Source organism: Vanellus vanellus (assembly GCF_965231255.1).
Source record: "Vanellus vanellus genome assembly, chromosome: 12".
NCBI classification, from domain to species: Eukaryota; Metazoa; Chordata; class Aves; order Charadriiformes; family Charadriidae; genus Vanellus; species Vanellus vanellus.
The window spans coordinates 21,843,854-21,858,400 of record NC_138917.1 but is presented as its reverse complement, the minus strand read 5'-3'; the positions used below and the strand labels follow the sequence as shown (position 1 = coordinate 21,858,400).

Genomic DNA, 14,547 nt, shown 5'->3' with positions numbered 1-14,547 from the left:
GGAGGTGGTGAGGGGTCTGGAGCACACGGCTGGTGAGGAGTCGCTGAGGGACCTGGGGGTGTTCAGCCTGGGGAAAAGGAGGCTGGGGGGAGACCTTCTCGCTCTCTACAGCTCCCTGAAAGGAGGGGGTAGCGAGGGGGGGTTGGTCTCTTCTCCCAAGAACAGGCGATGGGACAAGAGGAAATGGCCTCAAGTTGCACCAGGGGAGGTTTAGATTGGATATTGGGGAAAATTTCTTCACCGAAAGGGTTGTTAAGCAGTGGAAGAAGCTGCCCAGGGCAGTGGTGGAGTCGCCATCCCTGGAGGGATTTAACAGAGGGGCAGACGTGGTGCTGAGGGACATGGGTTAGTGGTGGGTTTGGCAGTGTTGGGTTGATGGTTGGACTTGATGATCTTAAAGGTCTCATCCAACCTAGACAATTCCCTTCCAACCTTGATGATTCTATGATTCTGTGTGTGGAACTGGTGCATGGACTGGTGCATAGCTGGAGGGCTTCGAGGTGCTCCTGGCCCTGAATGTTTGTACCCCTACGCTGCAGGCATGTCCCTTGTCACCAGGGACAGGTACCATCCAGCTGCAGGCTGCCCGGAGGCACCGTCGTCGCAGCTGAGCTGAATTTATTTCATCGTTACGCAAATGCCTGAGTTAGCGGCTACTAGAGGGTGTTGAGCAGTTTGGTCGCCCATCAGTGCACGCCGACACGTATTAAGGTGCCTTTGCTGAGGCACTTGCGTAGATGGCGAAGCTTGCGTAGATGGGACTGGAGATGGGCAACGCTCCACGGGGGCATTTGGATGCCTTCATCCCCTCCAGTCCTGGTTTGTTCTTCTGCAGCGCCGAGGTCTTGCACGGGGTCCCCCGTGGTGTCCCAGCAGCATGTGGAGGGGGAGCTGTGGTGGAGCTCAGCTGGGCCAAGCCTCGTTCTTGCGTGTGGTTGTGGGAAGAACGAGTTAGGTGGGATCTCTTGGGGGTTATGAAGAGCAGAGCCTCTAGTCCAGAAATGAAAACCAACCTTAGATAATAAACTACAAAGCTAAAGGCGCGTATTCATTTGGGAGCACAGCATTAAAGGCACCGAATTCCCAACTGGGAATGATGCATCCGGGTTGCTGTAAAAAAAAAAAAAAAAAAATCTGCCGTGTTTGCCTGTGGAGGAACACTTCTAAATAGGCACGGTGACAGGCAGGCATGGCTGGAGCGTGTCCCTCCACGCGGGATTAGAAATACGAGTGGAGTTACCGTGAGCACCCGCTGTGATTGCAAACAGGGAAGGTCATCGGAGTCACCTGGGAATGATGGAAAAATGTTAAACCCTATACTTTTCACTGGCAGATGTTGGTCAAACTATAAACTCGGCTCCGTTCGTGAAACGAGCGGTTAAACTGCTTTGCTGAGTGGTTTGCCAAAATTGGTCCTCAAAGAGTTTGCCTTTAGGAACTGCTGGGGAAGGTAATCGCGCCGTCGGGAAGTGCCACGTGGGTTACAACCTTGTTCCAGCAGAGCTGCTGCCCTTTTATAGCCCAAGGTGCCGTCAGAGCCGTTGTTTTCCGACCAGGGAATACCTGCGGCACAGCAGGGAGCTGCATCTCCTCCTCGATATCGATTAAAAACGACTAAAGCTTCCTTCCCCAAAGTACTAATCGCCGCTGCTTTGGCGCTCCTCGGGGATCAGTGGGTTGTTTAATTGCGAGTCTCTGCCTGGAATTGTTCCACATGTCTTTAACCGTTGCTTGGTGTGGGCGAGGATGTCCCACGGTGGGCTCCGTGGGTGTCCCTGGGCTCGCGGTGGGGCGTCAGGGGACAGCAGGCTGTGGGCTCCAACCCTGCTCCTGCCTGGTGGCACTTAGAGAAAGCCACCAGCATCGCTGCCTGCTTGTCAGCATCCCCTGACCTACATCTGCGGGGAAATATTTGGGATAAATATCTAGTAGAGCTGCAAAATTTCTCACTTTGGGCCTCGGGGTGGGGAAGACACGGTCAGCAGTGGAGGTGGGGGGGGGGAGGTGAGGCTTTCAGGAGGGCACTGGTGGGCCTGTACTGGGTTATCACTCTTCGCCTCTGCCCCCTTTGCATCTCAGCATCTCCTTTTTGCATCTCAGCCTCACCTTTTCGCACCGTTTGTCTTTTCCTTTCCTACTGCGCAGCGGTACGCTGAGGGAATTGGGTCTCTTTAGTCTGGAGACTAAAGGGGGTTGGACTAGATGAGCTCCAGAGGGCCCTTCCAACCCTCACCATCCCACTGCAGGGCCGTGACCAAAGTTACGTTATTTTCCAGGTTCAGCCCTCCAACGTCTAAATTTTTCATCAAACCCCAACCACCGAAGGAGGAGGGAGCCCGGTCGGAGCGCTCGGTGTCTGCAGAGAGCAGTTCCAGGGACGGGGGCGTGGAGGAGCCGGCCGAACCCCTGTCAGCAGCAGGAGATCCTGCCCAAGAGCCAGCAGATGCCGATGACTCCCTGGAGGCAAAGGTAGATTTTCTCGTACGCCGACCGCTCACATTGCCTCCTCCAGCTTGCCCCGAAAAGCCGTGCTCGTGCCCACTTGCCCTTTTGCTGACAGCGGCTGGACACAGGGCTCCTGGGGAGGGAGAATTAGGATAGTTTAGCTTGGAGAAGCCTACTCAGATTCTCCTGACCTACGTTGGGTTGGGTATTGTTTGTTTAGGTTTGTGTGGTTTGGGTTTTTTCATTTTATTTTTTTTTTCCCCACATTAAATGAGGTGTTTATCTGCATCATGATGTGAAAGCTTCCAGTTTCCTTCCTGCATCAAGCTGTACTGAGCACGGATCTCCATATACCACCTTCCCAACCCCGGCTGAAGCCACCCGTTTTCACGCCTCTGCCTTTCCCTGGTGTTGCAGTGACGGCCACATATATTTTTATAAAACAAGGCTTTGCAGACAAAGTCACCCCCTCTTCCTCCTGGCTTTGAAAACAACCTTTGATCTGCTGACCTTCCTGGTGTACCTCGCTGCTTTGGAGCTTGACCTCGGTACTAGAGGGAGCCGGCACCTTGTTCTGCATCGTGTGGGACAGGGGCTGCCCCTGGGGCAATAAAAAAGGATGTAAGAGAGCACGAGAGGTTCTGAAAGCGCCAGCATTGGCATTAAGCTCAAGGAGAGGGGTTGCACCTGTTCGCATCCAAATATCGGCAGTTTTAATGTCATAACCGCCTATTTTTTCTGAGTTGGGAGAAATGATACCCTGTAGATATAAAGACTAGCGTGGCTGAAGAGATAGAATAGATGTTCTTTTTGGATAGAAGCACGAAATCGTCTTTATTTCTTGCTTTGTCGTCACGTATGCACAAATAAACTAGGGTAATACAAGCGGACGTGGCTAAGTGGGATCCAAAATTGTTTCAAAGGATACATCTGGATTGCGGTTTCATCTTCTGCTTGTGTCACTGCATTGAGGCAACATCCATGTAACCTCCCCGGGGAAGTGGGAGAGCACAGGCTCCGTATTTGGGAATACGTGCTTGGCAAAGCTTCGCTAGGTTTGCAAATGTGGACACGGTAGAAAGAGCATCAAAACAGGAGAAGGCTCTGCCCTCCCCAGTGCTTTATCTCCTGGGGAGGTGTAACCTCTGATCAGGCGTGAAGGTGTCCTATGAATATTCTTGTTGGAGTCAAGGCCACAGCACAAAGCACTTCTTCACCTCCGTGAAGAAGCTGTTACTCTTAAACTTCAAGAGCAATCCCAAAGCCTTGTTTATAAATAGGGGTCAGAAGCCCAGGAGCGAGGTTCCTTCTGAAAGATGGCACCTCTGAGGTTAAACACCGGGTGTCAGCTGCCGTGAGACAGAAAACCATCTCAGCTACCTTCTTCAGGAAGGTGCCGTTGGAGAGAACGCCCCGGCAGAGATCCTCAGCTCTCCAGCACTGAGGACTGCACGAGATGAAACCCAAGCACCATCTGAAATTGGATAGTTGTGCCAAGCACTTTCTAAGTCCTTATTTTCCTCACTTTGATACTCCTCCCTTGCAGCGCTGTTCCTAGTTTTGTCGTGGAGGACCTAACCCGTCCAGGCATGGGATTCTCAGCGTGTTGCTTAGGCAGGAGCAAGTGAAGCTGGGCTGGCATGAGGGCGCAAAATGCCCTTGAGGTCTCTGCCAGGATGAAGTGCTGGGCGCACCCGGCATCCTCGTGCAAGCTTGTGCATAGGAAGTGCAGATGGAGCCCATGTCTCATCTGTGGGTGGGCTCGGACCCATGCTCAACTGATGGCATGGACATACCCATACTTGATTTGCTCCTGGGTCCTATCTCAGCTGCTCCTGGTTTGCTGAAGTGGTGGAGCCTGCGGCGGAGCGGTCTCACCCAGACCAACCAGCTGCTTATGCAGCCCATGGTGCTTGTTTTCCAGCCGCGACCATCTACTGCTGCGGAGCTGGGAGGTGCTGCGGAGCTGGAAGGTGATGCGGACACGCAGAGCCTGGTGAAGATCAAGGAATTGATGCCGTTCACAGAGACAGAGCCCATCGCCTTGGGAGTGGAGGAGGTAAGTGGGAATCAGTCTTACTTTTGCATTTCCAGCGTGGCAGGCAGTTATGTGGCCCCGCGCTCCCGCTGGTGGCCCTCGGTGCTGCTCACAAAGTGGCCTCGCACCCCTCCGAGCACATCGCGCAGCGCTGCTGAAGTAACCGGTCATCAGAGTGGCCGTGCAGGACACATAGGGCTGACCGAGAACATTACCTGTGCAGCACCCATGGAGGGCATCACCCACCTTATTACTAATCAGGTGGTCGGTAGGAAATTTCGGCAGTAGATTTTGCTGTAGCTTCTTGAGAGAGAGCAGCATGCAAATCGAGGAGAGAGGAGAAGAGCGTCGGGAGTCGGATGAGCTGGGCTGGAGTCCTCCCCCTTGGCTCCAAGGGCTCCCACCTCCAAGGCACGTGTTTTTCTGAAGGCAGTGAAAGGTGGTGGTTGTTGGTTTTTTTTGGTTTTTTTAAAGGCAAGATCTGCAGAGGAGAGAATTTCTTGCTGCCAGGAGACCACGCGTATTGCTTTAATGTAGTCCATTAATTAGTGTGTTAATTAGTGAGGATGGGAGAAGATTTTTCCCCATGGTCCCTCCACTGGTAAGCGGAATGGATGCAGGATGAGATTAGCATGATTTTTTTGCCTGTGTTTGAGGAAGAGGCCTCTCCTGCCATGTCTGTCCTTTCCTGTGAGCCATGGCTGCTCTTCTGCATCGATTTTGATGCTCTGCATCTCAGTCTCTCCTCTCCTTCCTCCAGGTTTTCGACATCCTGCCGCTCTACGGTGTGCTGCAGCCAGGCGAGAGCCAGCGGGTCACCTTCACCTTCTTTGGCCACACAAACATCGTCGCCCACGTCATGGCCCTGTGCCAGGTGGAGGGAGGCCCGACCTACAAGATTGCGCTCAGCGGTGAAGCTTCGCTCATCAACTACCTCGTAGACACCACGGAGATCAACTGCGGGCTGCAGGTACCGCACGTTTCTCTTGGCAGAGGTCCTTGTCTTGAAACTATCACCGGAGGGTTGCTGCCCACCTCGGTCTAGGGCTCTCTCCCCTTCCCAGCTCCTTGGTTGCCTCTGTGGCTTGGAAGTACAACCTTTGAGTGATACGTCCTGCATCCAAGTTGGGTTTTGATGGCCATCACCACCACCCCCAACAAAGTTGGCAGTTCCTCCTCTTCAAAGTAACCAGTGCTGCCTCCTGGGGCAGGCAGGATCCTAGCGGTGGTCTCCGGAGGGACGTGTCCCTGAGACATCCATCCTCTGATCCGCTTCTAGAGCCTGAGGTCTAAAGAGATGTTCTCTTTTTAACGCTCTTGGTTAACCAATAAAGGAAACCAGGGAGGAAGTTAAATTGGGCTTCCAGTCACTGTAGCTGGAGGGAATGCCCCAGAATAATTCCCGCTTTACTTCTCTTCAGTTTAAAAACCCCACAGATGCATCCACAGCCAACAGCTGGAAACATTGCACTGTTTTTCTCCCTTTTTGCTTGTGTTTTGCTTGCTGATACTTGCATGCGGGTGCCTTTCTTGGAGCGCCTCGATGCCTCCTCCTTTGTTTCAGCCAGATGTTAGATGACACCTCAAAGCCCAGAGGACTCGTATCCCCTGGATTATTTATTCCTGATCTTTACATGGCTGTTGTCACACCTCTGCCTGCTGCCATAAATATCTGTTCCCGTGTAAGGCTAAGAGGGACCCTGTGGCTGTGGGTTCCCCAGGTTAACCCAGAAGAGTCGAGTGCCCCTATCTCCTCTGCCGTCCCTGCGTTGCGTTCGTTTTGCCTTCAGCCCAACGAAAGAGGACGGAGCTTCCCGGCAGCAGACCCTTATCTGTAACTTCCCCGCTCCTCTGTCCTCTCTTCAGCTGTTTCACGAAGTGGCCGAAGCAGAGGTGGCCCTGCAGAACAGCGGGAAGGTGGGATTCACCTACCTGGTGCTAAGCCCCAGCGCGACCACTGCAGCCAGCCCTCTGCCCAGCGTGCCCCTGGTCATGCCCAGCACGGTGAGTTCGTGTGCGGTTAACCCCGACCCTGTGTCAGGCTGCCCAGGAGGGGGGATTATGGGGGGGAAAAAAATGGGGAAAAACCAAAAAACAAATGCAGCGGGGAGAGACGGGGCTGTAAGGGGGGCAGAGAAGGTCAAATGAGTGCAGTCCTAATAGACTCCCTTAATGACCTTCGCGGGTGTGTGGCTCTGCTGTCACACAGCATCCGCCGGCGGGAGGCAGGAGTGCTCAGGGGGCTCCCTGCCCCCCAGTTGCCGAGCCCTCTGGGTGTGCCGGCACTGGAGCCGGACGGTGCAGCCTCTCCCGAGGGTCACCTTACGCAGGTTGTGTGATCAGACAGGATTTATTCCATGTCCCTGCCCGTCCCTTGCCAGCGCTAACGAGGTGAGGCTTAAATACTGAGCGCAAAGCTCCTTTGCCAGAAATTCGAACAGCCCCCTGCGCCGGTCCCTCGCTCCTCCAGCTTTGCTGCTGCTCTTGTGGCAGTTTTGTTGGGCATTGAGGGGACCAGGGAGGAGAGGGGCTGGGATGGGAAGGAGAAGAGTTTGCAGCATTGCACCATCACAGAATCTCCTAGCTTGGAAAAGACCTGTAAGATCACCTAGTCCAATCATCAACCTAACGCTGCCAAGCCCACCACTAAACCACGTCCCTGAGCTCTATATCTACATGACCCTTCAATACCTCCAGGGATGGGGACTCCACCACTGCCCCGGGTAGCGTGTTCCAGTGCCTGATGACCCTTTCAGTGAAGAAATTCTTCACTGCGAAATTCTCGAGCTGTGCTCGTGCCAAGCAAAGGGCAGTCTGTAGGTCTGTCCCGGGGGAACGCATCCCTGCAAGCCCTCTGAAGGACACGCTGCATCCTGGTGTGGGAGACTTCAGCTTTTGGGTACTGGGAAGCTAGAAGGCGATGTTGTCTGATATTTTCTTCTGTATGAGAATATATAGATGAGAACCTGCCACCTTTTCTCAGCGTGTCTATCATCTGTTATCCACCATCCACTCTTCGGTGCATTCCCTCCCTCTTCTCCCACACCCTGCAGGGTTACATCGGACCTGGCGAGCAGCAAGTGCTGAAAGTCTATTACCTGCCAGGAGTGCCTGGAGTCTTCTGCAAGACTTTTCAGATCCAAGTGGGTCACCTGGAGCCAGAAAAAATTTCCCTGAAAGGAGAGGGGATCTTCCCCAGGATCTGCTTGGACCTGCCCAGGAACATCAAAGGTGAGCACTGCCTGATTGCTCCCCAGGGAAGGACCTTTGGGTTTTCCCCCATGGCATATGCCCACGGGGCAGCTCACGCCCACCTCCACCAAGCTGGGAGGTTTTGGGGCTCTCAGACCAATGCTTGGCCCCCCTGGTGGCTTCCTGAGTCTCCAGAAGCCCATATGGGCTTGGCCTGAAGAACCATCCTGCAGAGCTTGCCAACATATCTGTTGGAGTCCTGGGAAGATGATGGCTAGACAGAAACTCTCGGGAAAGCTGTAATACAGTCTGGCAGGGATTTTGGCAGGGTTGGAGTTGCATCACATGGCAGGGAATGAGATGCTCCTGTATGAGGAGGAAGATGGGTGGGAGAGAACATCAGGTTTCATAGAGGAAAAGCAGCATCCGCTTTCCAGACGTTGCTTGAGGAGTGTGTTTCTGGGAGAGGCCAGCGTCGGTGGAGCGGGGCTTCCCAGCTCCAACGGGAATGGCGCTGTGCCCACGCTTCTATTTGTGGATGTTTTCTTCCGTCAGGAATTGAAAAATATGAGAAGGTGCTCAAGGAGGTGAAAGAAAAGATGGAAAAAGACAACCAGAGAGATGAAGCAGCTGTTCTGGCGGAGGCTGCGGCCACAGAGCCACCCACGGACGACTCGGGCACCGTGGTGAGAACAGCTGCTGCCTCGTTTGGCACATGCTACCCTCCTCCTCTGTCATTTTGTCCCCTGCGCCCCACAGCAGCCTTCCCAGGTCCCTGCTGGCGCTTGGGACCTCCCTGCCCACACCTGGCCATGGCCGTGCATCAGCTCAGCGTTGCCCACCTCTGGTAGTTGTCCCTCTCATAGACACATGAGCTTCCTGGCTCCACCAGGGAGAGATCCTGAAGGCCATGCTCAAGTGATAGAATTTATGGTACTTTGAAGGTGATGGAGGTCATTGCTGGGGTCTTTGTTGTTCACAGCCCAAGCCCTGCCAGGTTTACCTTAATAGCAGCAGCCTGGCTGTGCCCGGGGACTGCGCTGTCAGCGTTCCTCTCCAAGAGGCACCAGCTTTATTGTGGTTGCCTTTTCAAGAGAGCTTTTTGCCCAGCTGCTTTGGCACTGGCTGGAGACAGCCAAATATTTGGAGCTCTGGAAGGTTCTTGGCTTTGTCCGGCTGTTTGTCTGGCCAGCTCAGCTTTTATAACAGCGACTGGGCTGGCGAAGATGCTGGAGTTGGCTTCCCTCGAGATACGGTCCTGGCTAAGAGAGCAGGAGGTGTCACAGACACTGAGCAGCGAGACAGGAGGACCCCGTCACCCTTCTCAACAAGACCGGGGTGGGATCATCTTTCAGAGGCAAGCCCTGTGCTTTGACAAGGACCTTTGCTGACCAGTCCTTCCTTTCCTCAGTTGGACACTCGGCTGCAGATGCAGATGGAGCAGATGCTGATAGAGGAACACGCCCTGGAGCAGCAGAAAGCTCTCACCTCTGGTCCCCCAGAGGACACTGCCTTTGACCAGCGTGCTCGTCAGAGGCTTCTCAAGTTAGTGGGGACTCTCCTACCCTGTCTCTAGGTGCCCCATGGGTAACACCCAGCGGTGCTCTCCTGCTCCCCGAGAGCGCCTCGTGTCTGCAGAGCTGGGGACTGCAGAAAGGGTCTGAAGGGTCTTGCACTCTCAGTAAGTTTGCAGATGGCACCACGTTGGGTGGGAGTGTTGATCTGCTGGAGGGTAGGAAGGCTCTGCAGAGGGATCTGGACAGGATGGATTGATGGGCCGAGGCCAATGATGTGAGGTTCAACAAGGCCAAGTGCCAGGTCCTGCACTTGGGTCACACCAACCCCACACAGCATTACGGGTTTGGGGCAGAGTGGCTGGAAAGCTGCCCAGCGGAGAAGGACATGGCAGTGTTGGTCACCAGCCAGCTGAATATGAGCCAGCAGTGTGCCAAGAAGGCCAGCAGCATCCTGGCCCATATCAGCCATAGTGTGGCCAGCAGGACTGGGGCAGTGACCGTCCCCCTGTGCTCGGCACTGGTGAGGCCCCACCTCCAGTGCTGTGTTCAGTTTTGGGCCCCTCACGACAAGAAAGACACTGAGGTGTTGGAGCGTGTCCAGAGAAGGGCAACAGAGCTGGTGAGGGGTCTGGAGCACACGTCTGAGGAGCGGCTGAGGGACCTGGGGGTGTTCAGCCTGGGGAAAAGGAGGCTGAGGGGAGACCTTGTCGCTCTCTACAGCTCCCTGAAAGGAGGGGGTAGCGAGGGGGGGGTCCGTCTCTGGTCCCAAGGAACGGGTGATAGGACAAGAAGAAACGGCCTCAAGTTGCACCAGAGGAGGTTTAGATTGGATATTAGGGAAAAATTGCTTCACTGAAAGGGTTATCAAACATTGGAAGAGGCTGCCCGGAGCAGTGGTGGAGTCGCTGTCCCAGGAGGGATTTAACAGAGGGGCAGACGTGGTGCTGAGGGACATGGGTTAGTGGTGGGTTTGGCAGTGTTGGGTTGATGGTTGGATTCAATGTTCTTAGTCTCTTCCAACCTTGATGATTCTGTGATCCTGATACCTTTGACGTGCTCCCTGTGAGCAGCTGAGCGTCCTCACTTCCACAGTGCCACCCTGAGCTTTGGGAATGCTCAGCTCCCCACAGATGCTGCATTCTTAGAGCTGAGGGGGTCCCATGCTGACCATGAAGACCTTCCAGACAGCACAGAAACCATCTCTGCTCACCAGCTCTGAAAGAGGCAACTCAAAGCTGGTGTCTGTCTTCCAACTAGCAGGCCACACTAAGCAAAAAAGGGCAGAAATTCGCACAGGTTGACAAACCCTAAATCATGTGGCTTGGACGCTGGTGGGACTGCAGGGCTTACCTCATTAACATGGTCCTTCCCTTTGCTCCTTCATGAGGAGGCACGGGCATGGTAGGCTCCAGTTCAGGAAGAAGATGCTCTGCAAAATAGATCTTTTGTGTGTTTTCTTGAGTGGGATTGCTCTGGAAAAAGACCTTCCGGTGAACCTTATAGGTGTTGATTACCACATTTATCGGTGCTGCTTTGGGGACAGATCTGGTTACAGAGCGGTGAAGATTTCCTGTGCAGACAAATCTAATTACAATGTCCTGAAGCAATTTCAGGCTTGGGCTGTACACCAGGCTGAGCAGTTTCATTGAGACCAGCAGAGGTCCAGTGGACTTCTTTATCTACGATGGCTTTTTGTAGCAGAGGAGCTGTGACCAGTATCCATTTTAAACTAATTTTCAACTGATTAAACCAGGTCCCATTGGTAGCTGATAAAACCTAGGAGCTACGCTCCCTGTGACTTACCGAAGTCATTACCAGGTGGTCAGGCCTTGGCTTTCATGGGCTTGAGTTGAGTTTTTACAGCAGTGAATACAGAAATAGCCGCTTTGTTTGCGTCTTCCATCCCCTTGGAAACGTAGCCAGGTTTAAGGACTGTCCGTACTCCTCCTTTCAGAGCTGAGCTGCCCGAGTACCTCCTGGACTTTGGCTACGTCATTCTCGGTAACGTCCACACACACATCGTGAAGATCACCAACACCGGCCAGTTCCCCGTGTCCTTCCGCGCTGCTGGACGGGTCCTGCGTGACACAGGTAACCAGTGCCAGAGAGACTTTGCATGGCCTTGAAGGAGCTCTGGCAGATTAGCTGAAGCCACTTGACACAGGGAGATCTTTTGAGCGCTTGTTTGTATAGCTTTTTCCTGCCCCCTGCCCTCTGCTTTAGAACCTAAGTTCTCCTGAGCAGCACTGCCCAGAGACCTGGCCTGCCTCTTTGGGAGTGAAGAAGAGGAGGCCAAGGGGAGACCTTCTCGCTCTCTACAGCTACCTGAAAGGAGGGTGTAGAGAGGTGGGGGCTGACCGCTTCTCCCTGGTGACCAGTGATAGGATGAGAGGAAATGGGTTCAAGTTATGTCAGATGAGGTTTAGATTGGATATTAGGAAAAAAAATTTTTCACTGAAAGGGTTATCAAACATTGGAAGAGGCTGCCCAGGGAGGGGGTGGATTTGCCATCCCTGGAGGTGTTTAAAAAAAGGGTAGACGTAGTACTTGGGGACATGGTTTAGAAGTGGTTTTGTCAGGTTCGGTTAATGGTTGGACTTGATGATCTTAAAGGTCCCTTCCAACCTCAGCGATTCTATGACTGCCCTAACGCTTCATTGCAGGGGCTCGATGAGCTGGTCACCTTGGTCACCTCTCAGCATCTTCTGCTCTTGGCAACCACGAGCATCATCTGAGGTTTTGTGTGCTCTGTGGGCTTGTGCTGCAACCAGACGGGCCTGTTCTGGTTTGAAAGTGCTTTGTTTAAAGTTCATAATCACAGAATCAAAGACTGGCAGGGGTTGGAAGGGACCTTTGGAGATCATCTAGTCCAAACCCCCTAACCACCTACAGCAGGATGGACAGGATCACGTCCAGGCAGGTTTTGAACATCTCCAGAGAAGGAGACTCCCCCACCTCTCTGGACAGCCTGTTCCAGTGCTCTGCCACCCTCAGAGTAATGAAGTTTTTCCTCATGTTGAGGTGGAATTTCCCATGTTCCAGCTTGTGCCCGTTGTCCCTTGTCCTGTCACTGGGCACCACCGAAAAGAGTTTGTTCCCATCCTCTTGCCACCCGCCCTTTAGATACTTATAAGCATTGATGAGATAATGTCGCAACACTTCTGTTCAGCCTTTATTGAGAAAACCACCCGTGAGGTCCTCTGGTGTATCAAAGCAGGCTTCTAAACCAGGCCGTGAGGTAGGGCTGCAGTACCGTCAAACAGCGACTCGCTGTTTCTGAGAGGTGGTCAGGTGTCTCCTCTAAGTTTTGTCCAGGGAACACCATGGTGTGGGGGAATCTTAGTTGGAAGTTCTTCTTTAGAGAGGTCTGTGCATCCTTCCCTGGGATGCCTGATGAAGAAATTGCTGGTGCTCTTCAGCTGATGTTCCCTTTTTACCACGTAGGCCTTGGATTCCGGCTGTGAAAACCCTTTTCCCCTTGAGTGGTGACAAGGGAGAAAGAGCAGCAGGCTTCTCTGGAGATGCAAAGGGGTCCTTCACAGAGCTGCCAACCAGGGCACCCATACAGTCTTAAGGTGCTCGTGATGCATTTCGTGTCACTTATGTGTCTCTGCTTTGTTTCTATCTGCTCAAGGTTTCAGCGTGGAGCTGGACCGTGTGAAGCACCTGCCCTACTGCGAGACAGAGACATTCGAAGTGCGCTTTGACCCACAAAGTGCTAACCTGCCACTAGGAGAGGTGGATGTGCTGCTGCCCATCAAGGTACCACATGGTTCCTCACCTCTCTGTGCCCACACCACCTTCCGGGGCAGGCATCAGGTTGGGGACAGCAGCAGATGTCACCTGGGCTCTCAGCTGGATGCTTTGTCCTTCACTAGGTAGCAAGAGGCCCCACATTTCACATCCGCCTCCGCGCCAACGTGGCCATGCCGTCCCTCTGCCTCTCCAGGGACAGAGTGGAGTTCTCCGCTGTCCAGTGTGGGCAGTGCCAAGAAGAAACCATCCAGCTCCACAATCAGCTCCAGCTCCCCTGTAAATGGTTCATCACCGTGAATGAGCCCGTTAAGGTAAAGCACAGACAATGTCTAACGCGTAACTTCTCGGTTGGGTTTTCTTTGCCTCTTTTGCCTTTTCTGCCCCTGCGGCTGCTTGAGCACTTGGGGTCCAGCTCGTTTGAGGAAGCTCGTGAGGGTGCAGAGCAAGGCTGCTTCACCTGGACCTGTTCATTAGTTGATGCTTTACTTCTCTGCCACCTTCACCCATTCCTCCGCTCCTCAGGACAGTGCCTCCCCGTCTACCTGCCCTGCCTACGTGTTTTCCCTCCAGCTCTAGGCCATTGGTGGCCAGGGCTGGTTTGGTGTGGGTGCTCTCAGCACTGCGACAGTATCTCGGAGCACTGCAGGAACCAAGGGTCTGTCCTCACGGACCAAGGAGACCTCACGCAATTGTTGGGGTTTTTTTTGTGCTCAGGTGGACAAACATTTGCCAGCGAGCGTGCGTCGGAAGCTGCTTCAGGAGTTGAAGGCCAAGCCCTGTGTCTTTGAGGCGCTGCCCTCGGCTGGAGCCCTCGCTCCAGGCCAGCGATGCAACGTGCAAGTCAGGTTTTCACCCACGGAAGAGGTGAGATCAGCCACTGTCAACCTTCAGGAGGTCTGGTGGGGCAGTGTGGTAACAAGAGCCCAGCGCAGGGAGCGGGAGACGAGGTCTACCTCCCCGCGGAGCTTTCTGCAAGCCCTGTGCCCACTGTGCCTCAATTTCCCATGTAAGAACCCTCTTCTGAGCGGCGCTTCGGAATCCCGATGGGGACCTTGCACAGGGAGCATCAGGGTGCTGTGCTGTGGCTGCCTCTCGGCACGTGGTGGGACATCTACCTCTTTCTCCTTGTCTTCCCCTTTACCTGGGGTGTATTTGGAGGCTGTAACACCCCAGTGTAGAGCAGCTGGCACGCTCATGGGGGACAACTAACCCTGGGAGGGTCCATCTAGGCTAATCCCACTGCTGGTACCAGGAGATGCCTTCCCGGGCACGGCAGGACGGTGACCTGTAGTGGTGTGCTGCCAGCGGTCGCTGCGGCTCTGGTGCAGCCTCCCTGCGCGTTCCCGGGCAGTTTGGGAGGCAGCGTAAAGGACGGAGCGTTCCCAAAGGCAGTTTGTATGCGGCTGCTGTGACTTGGAAACTGGCAGCCCGTGACAGTATGGACACAAGTGATTCCACGCCTGGGAACAGTCCCAGGGATGTTTTTACTTGCTAGTGGAGATGTAACCATCTTGTCTCCGGCTTTGACCAGAGCCAAACGCTGAGCAGAGAAGCCAACCCTTAACTTCTAGCCAGCGAGAGCTCATCTGCCCCTTTTGT

At 54.0% G+C, this 14,547-nt stretch overlaps 1 protein-coding gene across 1 annotated transcript in view; it reads left to right on the top strand.

The window, feature by feature from the left end:
• Positions 1 to 14,547, top strand: part of HYDIN (HYDIN axonemal central pair apparatus protein) — a 161,422-nt gene that overhangs the window by 102,369 nt on the left and 44,506 nt on the right. Inside the window, exons 23-33 of the mRNA XM_082489568.1 lie at positions 2,277 to 2,469; positions 4,370 to 4,504; positions 5,244 to 5,453; positions 6,350 to 6,487; positions 7,537 to 7,714; positions 8,231 to 8,361; positions 9,087 to 9,220; positions 11,147 to 11,290; positions 12,834 to 12,954; positions 13,071 to 13,259; positions 13,663 to 13,812. Coding sequence (XP_082345694.1) covers positions 2,277 to 2,469; positions 4,370 to 4,504; positions 5,244 to 5,453; positions 6,350 to 6,487; positions 7,537 to 7,714; positions 8,231 to 8,361; positions 9,087 to 9,220; positions 11,147 to 11,290; positions 12,834 to 12,954; positions 13,071 to 13,259; positions 13,663 to 13,812 — 1,723 coding nt within the window. The remainder of the gene's footprint in view (positions 1 to 2,276; positions 2,470 to 4,369; positions 4,505 to 5,243; positions 5,454 to 6,349; positions 6,488 to 7,536; positions 7,715 to 8,230; positions 8,362 to 9,086; positions 9,221 to 11,146; positions 11,291 to 12,833; positions 12,955 to 13,070; positions 13,260 to 13,662; positions 13,813 to 14,547) is intronic.